Here is an 18,216-nt window from a genome sequence, read left to right on the forward strand (position 1 = left end):
CGTATGCCTTTTCCCTCTGCTTTTACTATCTTCTGCCTGTTGTATTCTGTAATATCACTCTGTTATCTGTAAACACATAGTGCTTTATATTCTTACTACATAGGATTCATTAGGATTCCTGATTCTGAGAACTGAACTCATTGAACAATTGTAGAAAATTTCTTAGAATATTAATTCTCTCTGTATTTTCTATTATCTTCTCCTAGAACTCCAATTAGATATGTGCTAGACTTACCTTGCTTTATCCCACACCTAGCTTAATCTCTTTTTTCTTTTTTAAAATTTCTCATCTCCTTGATTCTCTGTGTGGTATTCTAAGTGATTTCTTTGATCTAGCTTCCAGTTCACTAATTCTCACTTCAACATCACCTAATCCAATTATGAATTATTAAATTTTAATGTGTAAACCTTAATCAAATTCTGGTTCAAAAATAAAAGCAGCTATAGAAGACATTTGGGGAACAAATTAAGAAGTTAGCATATGGATTTGGATCTTGGATAACATTAGAGGACAATAGTTAACTTTCTTAGTGATAATGGCATTATGGTCAGTTGTAGAGCGTTTATGTCCTTAGGAGGTACCTGCTGTACCCTAAGTCAACTCCAAGTATTTAGGTGTGAGGTGTGATAATACCTACAACATTCGTTCAAATGGTTTAGCAAAAAATAAACAAAATCTGTATATACATTATAGATAGGTAAAACAAAGACGGCAAAATGTTAACAGTTGTTGAATCTACGTGTAGGCTATATGGGGGCCTATTCTTTAAGCTGTTTTGTAAGTTTGGAAATTTTCATAACAAAAAGCTAGAAGACTAATAGCTGAAATTTAAAATTTCAACAGCAGGACTTCCGGCCAAGATGGAGGTGTAGGTAGACACACTGTGCCTCCTCCCACAACCAAAACAAGGACAACAACAATTTAAAAACAAAAAACAACCAGAACTGATAGAATATTGAACTGTATGGAAGTCTGACAACCAAGGAGATAAAGAAGAAACATTCATTCAGACCGGTAGGGGGGCAGAGACGGGCAGCCAGGTGGAGAGGACTCGTGGCAAGGCTGCAGCTGGCAAACCAGGCAAGGTGGTGGCTTGTGTAGTGGGCGGTCCCCCGTTCGAGTGCAGATAAACTGGGAGGAACAACTAGGGAGCAAGACAGACTGCACAACCCTGGGTCCCAGCTCAGGGAAATAAAGCCTCAAACCACTGATTGAAAACACCTGTGGCAGTTGAGGTACCCCCCCCCCCCAGGGAGAAACTCCCAGCCTCACAGGAGAGTTTGTTGGAGAGACCCACAGGGTCCTAGAATGTACACAAACCCACCCACATGGGAAGCAGCACCAGGAAGACCCAATTTGATGGTTGGGTAGTGGAGGAAGTGACTGAAAACCAGCAGAAAGCAGAGCAAGCAGCACTGTTCCTTCTTAGACCCCTCCCCCACATACAGCGTCACAGTGGAGCTACGTGGTTGCCCCACCCTGGTGAACACATAAGGCTCTGCCCCTTACTACGTAACAGGCATGCCAAGACAAAAAAAAAAAAAAAAAAAAGGCCCAAACGAAAGAATAGTTCAAACCTCCAGAAAAAATACAACTAAGCAATGAAGAGATAGCCGAAATATCAGACACAGAGTTCAGAACACTGGTTATAAGGGTGCTCTAGGAACTCACTGGGTAATCTGACAGCATAAAAAAGACCCAGGCACCAATGAAGGTTGCATTATGTGAAATAAAGAAAAATCTACAGGGAACCAACAGTGACAGGAAGGAAACCAGGACTCAAATCAACGGTGTGGAGCAGAAGGAAGAAAGAAACATTCAACCAGAACAGAATGAAGAAACAAGAATTCCAAAAAATGAGGAAAGGCTTAGGAACCTCCTGGACATCTTTAAACGTTCCAACATCTGAATCGTAGGAGTGCCAGAAAGAGAACAGGAAGAGCAAGAAATTGAAAACTTATTTGAAAAAATAATGAAGGAGAAGTTCCCCAATCTGGCTAAAGAAATAGACTTTCAGGAAGTCCAGGAAGCTCAGAGAGTCCCAAAGAAGTTGGACCCAAGGAGGAACACACCAAGGCACATCATAATTACATTAGCCAAGATTAAAGAAAAGGAGAGAATCTTAAAAGCAGCAAGAGAAAAGGAGACAATTCCCTACAAAGGAGTTCCCATAAGACTGTCAGCTGATTTCTCAAGAGAAAACTTACAGGCAAGAAGGGGCTGGAAAGAAGTATTCCAAGTCATGAAAGACAAGGACCTACATCCAAGATTACTGTATCCAGCAAAGCTTGCATTTAGAATGGAAGGGCAGATAAAGTGCTTCTCAGATAAGGTCAAGTTAAAGGAGTTCATCATCGCCAAGCCCTTATTATATAAAATGTTAAAGGGACTTATCTAAGAAAAAGAAGGTAAAAAATATGAACACTAAAATGACAACAAACATAGCTATTAACAACTGAACCTAAAAAAGAACAAAAACAAACTAAGCAAACAACTAGAACAGGAACAGAACCACAGAAGTGGAGATCACATGGAGGGTTATCAACAGTGGAGTGGAAGGGGGAGAGAGGGGTGAAAAGGTACAGAGAATAAGTAGCATAAATGGTAGGTAGAAAATAGACAGGGGGAGGTTAAGAACAGTATAGGAAATGGAGAAGCCAAAGAACTTATATGTATGACCCATGGACATGAACTAAAGGTAGGGAATGCAGGTGGGAAGGGGTGTGCAGGGAAGAGGGGAATAAAGGGGGGAAATGGGACAACTGTAGTAGCATAATCAATTAAATATATTTTAAAAAATAAATAAAATTTCAATAGCAGGGTTAAAATATAAAATCGAAGAAATCTAGAATATAGGAAAATACAAGAAAATTAGAGGAAGTTTAACACCTGATATTTAGGAGTTCCAAAAAAATCAAAAGGGAGAAAAATATCAAAGATAATATAAGACTATCCCAGAAATAAGGACAAAGGTTTCTATATTAAAAGGAGTCAGTGCTCAGCACAAAGCATTTTAAAATAAACGAACTCCATCCAAGGCACATAAATGCGGCTTTGGAGTCGGGGAGGAGGGAAGGTAGAAGACCCTAAAAGCTGTCAGACGGGTAAGACCGGGCACACAAAGGGGTGTCCATCAAAATCGCACCCTACTTGTCAGCAACACCAGATGCTGGGAGTAATGAAGCAATGCCTTACAAATCCGAAGGATACTGGTCTTTAACCTAAAACACCTAGCCAAATTCTCAATTAAGTGCAAAGGTAGAAGAGACAGGGAGTTAGAAACAAGGACTTAGGTGCCAGTTGTGTGCCAATAAAATCAAGGAGTAAACCAGACAAGAGTTATAATTCTAGAAATGAAATTGAGCCCAGGTGCAGGGAACAGTCAGGGCCAGGCCCCCGCTGCAGGCCTGGAGGGGAACGAGAAGGGGCTACAAGGAAGGCATTGGTGGGGGAACAGTGGAAATGCTAAGTTATCTGATAAGTTTAAAGTTTTGGGGAAAGCTATTGCTGGGGAAAAGCATTGATAGATACATAGAAAAATATGAGAATTATAAAGAATATGAGAAAGAAAACATTTATACAGAAAGGAAATGTAACACAGGATACCACCTAGCTAAGAATTGAATGATATTTTCCTAATCATACTAAAGTAAATACTGAATTTTAATTTTACCAAAAGTTATGACATACCTATGTGGGGAAGATGGTAGCACACAGTATAATGTGAGAGGCCTAAATCTTATTCAGCAAAATAGGAACTCTATTGATACTTTCTAAAAATAATAAATTAAAAAGTAATAATATAAGCATATTATTGTATTTAAAAATACAGCAGTAAATACCAGAAGAATGAGCTAAAAGAATTGAAAGTGTCCGTCTCTGAGGAGAGGGATTCACAGGGCAAGAAACTGCTACTCTTCTAGGTAATTTTGTATTTTTGATTTTTAAAAACTTTGTTCATGTATAAAGTGAACAACAATAATGTTGTTTCTCAAAAGAACTGACCTCAAACATTATTTTGAGCTCTCATGGTAACCTGTGATGCTGAAGACACAGTTTCCGGCTCCAGCAGACAGAAGAGTGGGTTTATTTAAACTGCGAAGTCCCAGACTCCTGCCAAGAATATTTGAATCCTTAGGTCTGGGAGTAGCCCTGGGAGTCTGCATTTTACACTGACGTCCCAGGTGATTCTGCTGTTGGTCGTACAAAGACCACACTTTGAGAAGCACAGAGTAGACGAAGGCTGAGGGAGCCGACGAGTGGAGGAGGAGACTGCCTCTTCCTAGTGGGCAGGCTGCCAGAACTGAGTTTCCACCTGCACCAGCTTCCTGCTCTCACACCAGAGTTGCCCACTGATACCTGGTGAAACTTTGAAAAAGCTGAGCTTTCCTGTGAATATAATTCTGACACACATTTACCCTCCTCCCCCACATTCTCTGCCTCATAGGCCCTGAATCTGCAACTGTGGTTGTCTGTTCACTGCCACTGGGTCCCACTCTAATGAGACTTTCATTCGAGGTTGAGTCACCGACCCTCTGGGTCCCTCTAACAGCTTAGAGTCCCTAAATGGCCAGTCGAGGCCACTGGGGCGGTGGGTCAGGGATATCAGGAGAATGAAGGCTTCATTAACCGCAGACAATGGCTTGGAGCAGATTCCTTCTATGCATTCAGCAGCCTGTATAGGATTAGGGTATACAGCATGTTTCGAAGGCCCCACGCTATATCCCAGTGTCAAAGGCATGAATGCCTTTTGCTGAGGCAGGGCAAGCCTCTCTGTAATTATATTTTCGCTTTTTAAAGAAAGAATCCCAGCAAGGCTGACGGAGGTATCCTAAAGGTCTACAGACCATTGTGGCCTGTCCTGGGGCTGTCCCTGGCCCTTCACTACCCTCGCTGACTCCCTCTCTGACTGGCATGGTGTTGCCCCTTGACCATGGGCTCAGGGGCCTCCAGCCAAAGCTGCTGACTCTGACCACGGCCTCTCTCTGGGCTGCGTTCATTTGCATCATGTTGCTGAGGGTGGAGGAGCTATATAGGCTCCGACCCATTCATGAGAGGATTAGGCCTGGACTGGGGGCACAGTGGGACAGATGTCACAGTAAAGGCCCAGCTCCACTTCCTGAGCAGTCACCATGCCCTACATGCTGCCAGGATTCTTCTGTGACCGTGTGATTCGCGAGAGGGACAGGAGAAACGGAGAGGGCACTGTCACACAGCCCCTCAAGTTTGAGGGGCAGGATTTTGTCATTCTCAAACAACAGTGCCTGGCTCAGAAGTGCCTCTTTGAAGACCGTGTGTTCCCAGCTGGTGTGCAGGCCCTGGGCTCCCATGAGCTGGGCCAGAAAACCAAGATGAAGGCTATCACATGGAAAAGGCCAAAGGTAGGGATGGGAGATGTGAGGCTTCATGAGACAGCTCCTGGGGGCAGGAGGTCAAGTGGTCCAGAGCCTGAGGCCATGGATCCCCACTCTGAGCAGGTGGCTTATCAAGGTTCTCCTACCCGTGGCCCTCAGAATGCCTTCCTGCTTCCTCCTGAAACTGATGTTATTTTCTATTCTTGAGCCAGACATAATCATAATATTTTCTAGGTCCCTGAGACTAAATATTTTCCAGAGAGCTAGTGCACTGACTTAAATTTATAGTAAAATAGTAAGCATAATTATCATATCTCTTCCTGAGAGCAAGTATCCTCTCGGAAAGTGGGGTTAAGTATACTAAGGCTCACAGTTTCAAGGAGAGTTCTGTGGAAGACAGTGAACAGTTAAGAAATAGGAGGCTGCAGGAGGCTGGAGACTTGCCTTTTTAACACTTCGCGAAAGGCTGGATCATTGGCGATGTGTCACTGCTGTTTAAACAGAAAAGTCCGTGCTGACCAGCCAGACCCCTTACAGGGAGAAGCAATTTGCCCAAGGACACCTCACTGTGCAACTGAGGAGCCCATTGGTTCCAGGTGAATGGATCCAAGTGCCTGGGGATGTACAGGACCAAGGCCTCTCCCTGCAAGGAGGCACTTAGAACCCCCAAAAGGCTCGCTGTGTTTAGAGCAGGCACGGAACTGTCTAAACCAGTGGGCTCCAAGGTGGGGGCGGTGTGTGCATCCCGGTGGGTCTGCAAGCTGATGCACTGGAGCAGATGGGAAAGTATTTGAACCAGTTGTGTTTTAAATAAACTTTCAATTTTAGAACAGTTTTGGATTTAGAGAAAACTGGTGAAGTTAGTACAGAGAGTTCCTGTATACCTTGCAGCCATTTTTCCCTATTACTGATATTCTGAATTACTCTGGTACATTTGCTAAAATTAATTAATCAAAACTGATACATTATTTTTACCTGAAGTAAGTCCATACTTTATTCAGATTTCCTTTGTTTTAACCTAATACCCCTTTCTTGTTCCATGATTCCAACTAGGATGTGACATTGCATTTAGTAGTAATGTCTCCTTAGCCTCCTCTTGGTTGTGACAGTTTCCCAGACTTTCCTTGTTTTTGATGACCTTGACAATTTTGAGTCCTGGTCAGGTGTTTTGCATATTCCTCAGTGGGCATGTTTCTGCTGGTTTTCCCGATCAGGCCGGGCTGGCAGGTCTGGGGGAAGCAGACCGCAGAGGTAAAGTGCCATTCTCATCTGTCGTGCAGACTGTCGGCACGTCTGTCACTGTTGACCTTGAAGACTGGCCAAAGTAGTGTTTATCATTTTTCTCTGCTATGAAGTTACATTTTTTTCCTTTTCTATGCTGTACTCTTGGAAAGAATGTCACATAAGCCCACACATAAGAAGTGGGGGTTACGTTCTATCTCCCTTCATCTACATAAAGCATTGAGAATTCTGCATGGGAACTTTGTGTATTCTCTGCATTTATTTATTTATTCAATCACTTATTTATTTCAGTGTGGACTCATGGATATTTATTTTGTATTGTGTGTTATATTAAAGCATTACTTTATTTCTTGCTCTGATTGTTTCAACTTTAGCTATTGGGAGTTCTTTTGGTTGACTTCTGTCCTTTCGACATATCCCTGTTGCAGTGAGGTTTCTTTGCTTTGAGTACTTTCGTACCTTCTGATGCTATGCGGTGCTCCAGGCTCATTTTATGTGTTTCCTGCCACAGTCCTAGAATCAACCATTGCCCCAAGGAGCCCAGACAGCTGTGGTTGGAAAACAGCATTCGGAACCAAGATCAGAGTGACAAGTGTGCCGGTCGCTTCTGGGGGGTCATTGCCATTTCGCCTCTCAGCTGACGGACAAAGGACTGTCTTGACACTTCTTCTTTGATCCATGTGTCATTTGGAAACGTGTTGTTTAATTTCTAAATAGTTTGAGATTTTCCAATTATCTTACTGATTTTAAGTTTTACTCCACTGTGGTCTGAAAATATACTTAGTATGATCCCTATTCTTCAGATCTGTTGAGGTTTGTTTCATGGCCCTAAATGTGGTCTATTCTTTCATGTGATCTTGAGAAGAATGTGTGATTCTGCTATTGTCAGATGGAGCTTTCTATAAATGTCAATTAGATCAAGTTGATCGATAGAGCCGTTCAGGTCAACTATGTTCTTACTGATTTTCTGCCTGTTTAATCTGTAATTGCTGAGAGAAGGGTGTTAAAGTCTCCAACTATAATACTAGATTCATCCATTTCTCCTTTCAGAAATACCGCTTTTGCCTCATGCCCTTTAGCACTCTGTTGTTAGGTGTGCCCACATTTAGGGCTGTGGGTTTCTCAGAGAAATGACTCCTTCATCATTATGTAGTGCATCTCTCTCTGTCTGATAATCTTCCTTGCTGTGAAATCTGCTTTGTCTGAATGTCATACTCCAGCTGTCTTTTGTTTAGCGATAGCATAGTAGCTCTCTCTAGCTATCTGAGTCTTTGCATTTAAAGTGAGTTTTTATCCTCATAATATTTATCTTTTAATTGATGTATTTAGACCATTAACATTTAAGTGATTATCATATAATTGGAATAATATTTACCATGTTGGTAATCGTATTCTATTTGTTGCTGTTGTTCTGTTTCCTCCCTTCCCTTCCTTCTCTGGTTTTAATTGAGTATTCTGTATAATTCCACTTTATCTCCTCTCTTAAGTATATCAATAATACTTCATTTTTTTAAATGTTAATGGTCAGAGTTTCCAAAACACACTTAAAACTAATCTAATTCCACCTTCAAATAACACTACACCATTATATATGCGTGTGTGTGTGTGTGTATAATATATGTAGTGTAATACCTTATAATAGAAAATTCCCATTCTACCCTTCCTTCATTTACAGTATTACCATCATTAATTTTCCTAATCCATATGCTATAATTACTCAATTCACTGTTATTATTACTTTAAACAAGTTATCTCTAGATTAAGAATAAGAAAAATAAAAGTTTTATTTTACCAGAACTTTTTCCTTCTCTGATGCTCTTCCTTTATGTAGATCCAGGTTTCTGACCTATATAATTTTCTTTCTCCCTGAAGACCTCTTTGTAACATTTCCTGCAAGGCAAATCTGCTGGCAATGAATTAACACTGATTTTATTTGTCTGGGAGTTTTTTTCTCCTTTGGTTTTGAATGATAATCACTCTGCATATAGAGTTCTAGGTTGGTGAGTTTTTCTTTCTTTTTTTTCTTTTTAAATATTTTATTTATTTATTTTAAGAGAGAAGGGAGGGGAGTAAGAGAGGAGAGAAACATCAATGTGTGGTTGCCTCTCACGTGGCCCCCACTGGGGACCTGGCCCGCAACCTGGGATGTGCTCTGACTGGGAATTGAACCGGCAACCCTTTGGTTTCCAGCCCATGCTCAACCCACTGAGCTACACAAGCCAGGGCTGTTTTTCATCAATTTAAATATGTCAATCCAATCTTCCTTGCTTGTAAAGTTTCTGAAGACAAGCCTGCTGTAATTATTATCTTTGATTTTCAACAGGAAAGGTTTTCATTTTTTCCCCTCTTGGATTCTTTTAAGATTTTTTCTTTGTCTTTGATTATGTGAAGTTTGCATATGATATGCCTAAGTGTAGTTTTGTGTTGTTTTGTTTTGCTTTGATTTACTCTGTTTGATGCTCTTTGTCATGGATCTGTGGTTTGGTAACTGTCATTAATTTTGGAAAGTTCTCGACCAGAAGTCTGCTACATATATCTATTGTAGACCATCCTTTTAAATGTATGCTTTTATTTTATAATGTACATTATATGTTAGGACAATATACATTAGTATAATTTAAAACTTATAAGAATACTTACCTAGGGTTGAAAGTTCAAAACATTTCAGTGATGCCCTGGCTGATATGGCCCAGTTGGTTGAAGTGTTGTCCCTTGGACAGAAAGGTTGTGGGTTCAATTTCTGGTCAGTGCACATGCCTGGGTTGTGGGTTCACTCCCTAATTGGGACACGTATGAGAGGCAACCACTTGATGTTTCTCTCTTACATCGATGTTTCTCTCCCTCCCTTCCCCTCTGTCTCTAAAACTAAAATATTTTAATGATGGAGGTATTAAAAAAAAGTTCACCCTGGTCAGGTGGCTGAGTTGATAGGAGCATCATTTCCTTTCCCCCCCCTTCATTTCTTGCTCTCTCTCTTCTCCTTCTGGCACCCCCATAATACAAATATTGATGCACATGAAGTTGCCCCAGAGGCTCCTTGACCATCCTCATACTTTTAGATTCTTTTTTCTTCTTGCTGGTCTGACTGGTTGTTTTTTGCTTCCTTATATTCCAAATTGCTGATTTGATTCTCAGCTTCATCCACTCTGCTATTGATTCCCCGTAAGTTGTTCTTTATTTCAATTAGTGTATCCTTCATTTCTGATTGGATCTTTTTTATGCTGTTGAGGTCCTCACTAAGTTCACTGAACATCCTTATAATCTGTGTTTTGAACTCTATATCCAGTAGATTGTTTGTCTTCATTTTGTTTAGTTCTCTTTCTGGAGTTTGATTTGTTTGTTTGTTTGTTTTCATTTGGGCCATGTTTCTTTGTCTCTTCATTTTGGCAGCTTCCCTGTGTTTGTTTCTATGTATTGGGTAGAGCCACTACGTCTCCTCAGCTCAGCAGAATGGACTACTGTAGAAGGTGTCCTATAGTGTCCAGTGGCACAGCCTCCCCCTATTGCCCAAGCAGGGTACTGAATGTGTGCCCACCATGTAGGCTGTGTACATCCCCCTGTTATAGTTGAGCCTTGATTACTGTTGGCATGTCCAAGGTCAGCCATCACCTGTGTCTGTCTGGGGTCACACAGCATAAGCAATCAGCAAACATCTGCTACTTGTGCTGGTCTTGGAGATGTTTAGGCAAGGCCAGCTGCTGCCAGTGCTTGGCCTGGGGCAACTTAGTGGGAGGTCTGGGGATTTCTGAAGCCAGATGCTGCTTGTCTAAGAAAATTTAGGAAAATCTGAAGCAGTGGCCAAGACAAGCTATTCATATAGAAAAACCACTGGAAACAGTGGGTGGGCCTGAAATTTGGGTGGGGTTGGGCCTCAGGGAATCGTCAGGGTGGGACAAACAGTGTGAGGTTGATGGAGCCTCAGATATGGTACCCACCTGCTGGCTGTATGGCTCTGTGGGGCGGGGAGGACTCAGAAAAGGAACAATGGCCACCACCAGCATCCCTGTCTAGGAGAATTCTGCCACTGAGATCTCACCCTGAGGCTAAACAACTCATCTCCTCTTTGTATGTCTCTGATGCCCTCCAATCTGCTGTCCCCATTCTGGAGCTCACAGGGAGTAAGTCCAAGTAAGTCTGTGCATGGGCCCTTTAAGTGGAACTTCCTAGGACTCCAGAAGTTCTTGTTTTCTACATCCTCAATCCCCACTGGTTTTTACAGCCAGAACTTATGGAGACTCTTCTTCCTTGGTACTGGAATCTTGGGCTGGGGGCCTGGTGTGGGGCTGGGACCCCTCACTCCTGAGATATCTTCCCCGATTTTTATCCACCACTCACGGATGTGGGACAAGCCCATTCAGCATCTTTGCCCCTCCTACCATCTCATTGTGGTTTCTCTTTAATTCCATATTTGTAGGACTTCCATTCAGCTCAATTTCTGACAGTTCTGACTGATGGTTGTTCTATAGTTTAGTTGTAATTTTGACGTAGTTGTACAAAGAGCTGAGCCATGTCTACCCATGCTGCCTTCCTGACGGGAAGTTCACACTGTTGTTATTGCTTTTAGTTTTTGATTTTGTATTTGTTTTTTTTTTCATGAAGAGAGAAATGTTTTTTAAAGAGACAAAAATAAATCATAAGTTTTATATTCATTTCAACTTAACACTGCAGGGTTGTTACTTAAATTATTCAATTTTATAATTTTACATATTTTTTACACTAAAAACAAGGTTGGTTCGTAATGACATTAATGCAAGTTCTTACCTACTTTATCCTATAATATACATATCAAAGTTTTGAAATAAGAACAATAGTATTATTATTTATTTTGGTTAACATTATTATTTCTTATGGTTTATATTATTATGTTTGGGTTTTTTACCTTAGGATATAATCCAAAAGTGGTAAACAGCCAAAATTACATTTTAAGTTACTCTTTTTATGGGTGTGGTCATGTCATCAGCCTGATGTGCAGTTGGGTTCTTTTGCTTCAAACTGCTTTCAGCTGTTACAGACTGCTTTGTAAAATGATCTTTTCTTGACTCTTGGCTCTTAATTCTGTAAAAATGTACATGATTCAGAAGTCAAACTATTTTCAAACAGTTATACTCAGAGTTTTACTTCCATCTGTATTCCCATCATTTTCTTCCCTCCCTCCCCCCTCTACATAACCTTTTTAAAAATTATTGGCTTTAGTTTATCCTTCCATTGCATTAAGAGTTTTAGATGAGAGGTGTGGGTGGTGTGGTCTAAGCAAGGTTTTCCATCTTCTGTGAGAGGAGGGAGGCTCAGCTCGCTTGGGTGTCCTGGGTTGTTTTGATGGGCAGGGGGACAGGGAAGGTGGGGGAGGGCAAGGGAGGGAGAGAGGGCTGTGTCACAGGGAGCACAAGCTTCTTAAGCTGCAAAGAACGGTGTTAAAGCCAAAAACAGAATCTACAAAAGATTTCCAATTTAAAAAGTTAAAAAACAAAACATAAGACACATCCAAACAAAAACAAAACATCCTCTGTTGGCCTCTGTTAGGCTGCACATAACTGCTGGGGCCAGAAGTACCACACAGAGTTAGTTTAAGTAGGAGAGGGCTGGAGGACACACACCAGATCCACCCTCTGCTCTCCCTAGGTCTCGAGTTCTGTGGACCCTGGGATGTATGCTGACTCTAAATATCTGCTACCACATCTTGGAAGACAGTTGCTTATTTTCCCTCCTAGACTTCTTTTCCTGTCATAAGAAAAGACAAAAACAAAAGCCGTGCTTTCTGTTGTCCCTTTGCCAAAGCTGTGACAGTAAAGACACTGTCCTGTGGGGGTGCATCCTTAGTAAGGCGGCATGTCGGTGCGGGAGCAGTGTGGAACAATGGGGAAAGGAGCCATACTTTAGGCTTGTACCTCTTACTGGCTGTGTGTCCTTGGACAAGTTTCTTAACATCTCTGAGCCTTGTTTTCCTTACCTGAAGAATGAGAATGATAGTATCCAATTCCCAGGATGTGCTTGGAGGCGTAAATGCGTGGTGTATGTGATACTCCTGATACACGATGCTGGTGACACATATTGGACCTCAGGAAATAACAGCTGCCACTGCTGTTACTCTTTTTGTTTCACAGGAAATTTGCGAGAATCCCCGATTTATCATTGGTGGAGCCAACAGAACTGACATCTGTCAAGGAGACTTAGGTAGGAAAGATTCAGGTCGCATCAAGCTGAACACGCATGGGGTGGTTGAAAGGTGTGATCCCTTTACAGGAAGTAAAGGGACAATGATGTTTTTGCTTTTAATGAATTTTCAGGAGGATGTTTTCATAACATTCCTTTATGTGCTGGTGATTGCTTCAGTTACTTTCTGTTCCTCCCACATTTGTCATTAGTTCATTTGCCACGTGTCACAGGAGGTAGACCTCACTCTGCAGCCTCCCCTCCCGAGTTGCAAGAACAGACCCACACCCAACTCGGCAAGACAAACGCCCTGCTTCTGACTGTGCCCATCTTCCTTAACGACAGCTCTGAAACTGCATACCACGCATGTCCTTGGGCACACAGAATCTATACATACACACAAAAAGAGCATCTGTAACTCGAACTCTTGTTCAAATTGCCCCGGAAGAATAGATATTACAAGAGTCTTTCAACAGAGATGACACTTGCCCTGTGGATAAGCTTCCAGTTGTCTGGCTGGCTGGCTAGTCAGACCGTCCTCTCTCTCTCTGCCTCTTATTCAGGAAGTACCACTTTGGTGTGGACTGCAGGAGAGCTCTGTGAAGTCAAGTTGGAGAGAATATCCACAGATACAATTTAAAACTTGAGGGTAAAGGGCACCAACCAAAAGAAAGGAATATGACAAATTTGGTCCCAGGAGGAGAGGCCGAGGAGGTTTTGGGTATCTAGGTTCTGCACCTGAGGGAAGGCTGCTTGCAGAGCCTGGAGCAAGCTAGTAATCTGGGCTTTCTAAAGAATACACTGTTTCGAAGGAAAGGCTGGCCGCTCAGGGGGACCTGCGGGCAGGGGGCTGTCTCAGAGTTGCTCTCCCTCCCACACAGCAAAATGAAGGCCTTACATAACCTAGCCCGTCCTCCTTATAAGGCAGCTCTGTGACAGTCAGTGTACCAGGCACGCCCCTTGGGCGTTCCCTCTCCCTCCTCCCCTTCCCTCCTTCTCTCTCTCTCTCTCTCTCACACACACACACACACACACACACACACACACACACACTCACTCACTCACTCACTCACTTACACAGCAAAGTGTCACCTCCCACTGCATATAGGACTGCGCCAGGAAGGAAGTTTAGGAGTAAGAAAATGTCCCATCTCATTCCATGATCAGCAATCTCTTAGCGCCCCCTGCAGACTGGTTCCAGAGCAGCTGCCAGAGGCGGTACATTACGAACGGGCTTGGCTGATGGATGATGACTCAGATGTTCAGTCTCCGCTGGGGTCAGAAGGGGAGATGGACTCACCTTGTAGATACAGGGCAGGGCGGATTTCCCACAGGTGTTGTGAATAACGCCCCAATCATGACTGTCTCCGCTGAGGCCCAAAAAGGAAGTGAGTTTATGTAGCAGATGGAGGAATTGCCAACAGCCTTCAGGAAAACCACTCAGGAAGGTGTGAGTGACCCCGCTGAGCCGATTGCATTGCCAGGGGACTGCTGTCGGACCTCCACCCAGGTCAACACCTCTGTGAGGTCGGATCTGGAAGTAGGACAGCGAGCACCACTTGAACCCTGCTCTGCAGAGATGTGGAGCAGCCCTGGGATTGGGTCTCTTTCTGGCCTGGAGGTACAGGCCCCTCCTTTGACCTGTGCCCCGTGTTTGCCTGCAGGGGACTGCTGGTTTCTCGCAGCCATCGCTTGTCTTACCCTGAACAAGCACCTGCTTTTCCGAGTCATACCCCACGATCAAACTTTCACTGAAAACTATGCGGGGATCTTCCACTTCCAGGTGAGGTAATGGGAGTGGCCAGCTGCCATCCACTAACCGCTGGTCTCCTAGGCTTGACTTCCCTGTGGCACCAGAAGGTTCCACCCACCTTCCCAGGCATGGCTTTGGGCGGCGACCCCCTTCAGGGCTCATGCTTGTGAGGAAGCAATTGTTTATTTCTGCCCCCACACGCCCTCCCACACACCTTTGGCTATGCCCTAGAAAAGGAGGAAGACATCCTGTTTGCTGGGCTGTGGGTTTATTTTTGCCTCTCCAGCTGGCTGGCTGCTTTGTTATTCCCAAGGCTCTGCTGGAGTCAGTCCCTGAGATATTAGCCCCGGGAATCCACAGGGTCCTTTCGGTTGTGAAGAAAACCCCGTCCGCAACTGTGACTCCTGTTTACTTGTTTCCATTTAAGGCAGGTCTTTACCGAGTCTATCACGCACCTCTCCTATGCTCTGGAAGAAGAGTCTGGTTATTCTGGGGACTAGGTTTCTGGTTCAGCCCAGAAATGAGTTCCAGAATCAATTCAGCCATTGCACATTTTCTGGAGCCAACTTGTCCTGGCATAGAGCCAAATCCTGGCGCTGGCCCCGAACCTAGTTCCACATGTGGGGATCCAGTAGATTCCAGGGTTCTGAGGCATCCATCTGTCTCTATCCCAAGAGGTTTGAATATCTTGGGACTGACCCAGATCATCAGTTAATGTACCTGATGATCCTGTACTTCAGGACTGAAGGCCCCAGAAAGGTCTCTTCAGGTTCAGGGTCAGCTTCCTGCTGCCGTCCGTCCGAGCACGAGCAAGGGGGCCAGGCCCTGAACTTCTTTCTCCCCTGTGCATCAAGCGCTAATTCCCCTCTGGTGTTTAAAGGGTCTGATATCTAAAGGGACATAAATACAAACACCAGACAGATTTTTGCCCTCGTGTCAATAAGGAGGAAAAAAATTTATTAGAAGAAAATTAAACTGCATTTGGCTTTCTTCAGTTAAAACTGAGTTGTTCAGAAAAGAAAAACATCAGTTTTGCAGTTATTGGACAATTTTCCTCTTCAGTCAGCATATGTTCTGGGCTCTTTTTCTTCCATGTCAATCCTTGCTCGGCAGCAATTTCTACCTTGTTTTGTCACAAGAAATACATAGAACAGTACATCACCCTCACCTAGACCAGTAGTTCGCAACCCTGGCTGCGTATTAGAATCAGCTGAGATACCTAGAGGTACTGGTACCTAGGCCCCACCCCACACTCACTGGGCTGGAGAATGAAAATTCCAAGTCCTCAGATATTCCCAGAGCACCTACTGCCCCAGTCCTGGGCTGGACTCTGTGGAAGAGACAAAGTGGTTTGTAACTCAGTGCCTGCCCTCAAGGAGCTCGCAGTCCAGACAGAGAAACATTCACACATGCCCAACCCCGAAGAGTATGAACAAGCACCCAGGCTAAGAGCTGAGGAAATGGGACTGCTTCGGGGTCAGAGACTCTGGGGAAGGCTGGGTGGGAACCCGGGCCCAGTGGTAATCTGCGGGTGATGCTTCCGTGCAGTTCTGGCGCTATGGAGACTGGGTGGACGTGGTCATCGACGACTGCCTGCCAACTTACAACGATCAGCTGGTTTTCACCAAATCCAACCACCGCAATGAGTTCTGGAGCGCTCTGCTGGAGAAGGCTTATGCCAAGTAAGGCAACACTTTCAAACGTGAGGCGAGTCCACAAATCACTCCTGAGAGGAGGCGCGTGTATCTGTGCACGCGTGTGTGCGCATGTGTTCCTTTGTGACCCGAAGTCAGAGAAGAGCAAGGCCAGGCAGAAACTGCTCTAACGGGAAGCACTGTGTTTCAGAACAGAAAGGAAGACGTGTGGGAACTCTTTAGCGTTCCCAGGGTGAGCTCTTTAATTCTGTCTTTGCAGTGGTGTTACAAGTCCTGGATCCAGGCATTATATCTCTGGAGCTGACTCCAGGGTCTTGCTCGGCTTAACCTCATGAGCTTGCAGCATATTAATAAAACCATATTGTGTCTCAGCCCGAGCTACTGAATGCTTTCGTGAGGCCCTACCTCAGGGTTCAGGGTATAACGGAAAGAGAACTATCAGGAAGCAGGAATAGTTAGTCTCCATTCCAGTGCTCGGGCTCTCTGTGGCCCGGGGTGAGTCGCTTATCCTCTGGAGCTCCGTTTGTCCTTTGTGAAGGACGGGATTCACAGCACTGTCTGTTAGCTTACGGGGCGTTGGAGAACTGATGGGCAAACATCACAGGACCCACGAGTAAAGTTCTGGTGGCAGTGGTGCCTGGGTCACGTTTCCCAGAAACCTGTGCCCAGATGGGTCTTCAATCTCTCTTCAAGGCTCCATGGTTCCTACGAAGCTCTGAAAGGCGGGAACACTACAGAGGCCATGGAGGACTTCACAGGAGGGGTGACAGAGTTTTTTGAGATCAAGGATGCTCCCAGAGACATGTACAAGATCATGAAGAAAGCCATCGAGAGAGGCTCCCTCATGGGCTGCTCCATTGATGTGAGTCTGGGGTATGGGGTGCGGGGCAGGGAGCAGCCAAATATCGGAAAGCCGTACCCAGTGACAAGCTTCGTAGGGTTCTCCTGTGGGGCAGGGTGAATGTTTCATTTTAGGAAGCAGAAACTGGCTTTCAACTTTGAAAACTTAGACTGTCTCAAGGTAGAAGAGTTCCTGGGGGGTTTTAGTAGAGAGAGAGGGCGAAGGCATCCCAAGCCCTGGAATACCGGGAATGGGTCCAGAGGCCCATGGCGGTGGGGGCCTCTGTGGCTGGGACTGCTCAGGCCCAGTGTGCCTCCGTGACGCTGGCCACACACCTGGCTGTGGGCCCGAGCCCATGGTCCCCTAAGAAAGCCCCTCAGTCACTGGGCGTTGATCGCATCTCGCACGCAGGGCCTGGGCCTTGTGTTGTAGGCTGGGAGAAGCTCAGCCTGCAGTCCCCTCTCAGTGCAACAGCATGGTTTGAACTGAGACCCGAGCCAAGTGTGAGGAGATTGCAGACCTGCCAGGCCTCCTGAGTTTCAGGAGACACGGCTGCCCCGGGGGCTGCTCAACGTGACTTTGTACTTTCCCAAGCTGAGTGACTGCTCCTTCCTCTCCCAGTACTCCCGTGGACAGGAAAGCTTGGCAAGATCAGCGGACGTTAAGCACCCAAAAATGAACTGTTTTCTTACTTTTCTCCATCTTTTCTCCATTCATGCTGTTTCTCTCTCCTCTTTTCTGTTGTCTACCCCTCCCTTCCTTTGGTCTTCTTCCCCTTTTTATCACCTCCTTTGTTTGTTCTCTCTCCTGCTCCCAACTGCCCCCCACCCTTGCCATTGCGCCCCAGGATGGCACAAACATGACCTATGGAACCTCTCCCTCTGGGCTGAAAATGGGGGAGTTGATTGCGCGGATGGTGAGAAATATGGATAACTCGCTGCTCCGAGACTCAGACCTCCTCCCCACAGGCTCAGATGACAGACCAACCCGGGTGTGTACACCTCCACGTGTCGGGAACGACCGTCCCTCCAATGTGTACGCCCCATCCCTATGGGTGTTGCGCTCCCCTTGGCAGCCAGCGCCTCACACAGACCTCCACCCGAGGCCTCCCAGGGTCTGAGTTGGAATAATTTGTCCGCTCCGAGGCTCCGGAGGGTGGGAAAGACAGGACTTGGAGGGCATCTCTATGGAGCCTCCCCTCCATGGTCCAGGCCGCTTCT

General features: G+C 44.8%; 1 protein-coding gene across 2 annotated transcripts in view; it reads left to right on the top strand.

Annotated features, from left to right (window-relative positions):
- The window catches only part of CAPN3 (calpain 3), a 46,154-nt gene that overhangs the window by 11,026 nt on the left and 16,912 nt on the right, over nt 1-18,216 (top strand). For both annotated transcript variants that reach the window (XM_024568405.4, XM_024568406.4), the window contains exons 2-6: nt 12,699-12,768; nt 14,412-14,530; nt 16,049-16,182; nt 16,849-17,017; nt 17,844-17,987. In XM_024568405.4, coding sequence (XP_024424173.1) covers nt 12,699-12,768; nt 14,412-14,530; nt 16,049-16,182; nt 16,849-17,017; nt 17,844-17,987 — 636 coding nt within the window. The remainder of the gene's footprint in view (nt 1-12,698; nt 12,769-14,411; nt 14,531-16,048; nt 16,183-16,848; nt 17,018-17,843; nt 17,988-18,216) is intronic.

Source organism: Desmodus rotundus, chromosome 7 (assembly GCF_022682495.2).
Source record: "Desmodus rotundus isolate HL8 chromosome 7, HLdesRot8A.1, whole genome shotgun sequence".
Classification (NCBI taxonomy): Eukaryota; Metazoa; Chordata; class Mammalia; order Chiroptera; family Phyllostomidae; genus Desmodus; species Desmodus rotundus.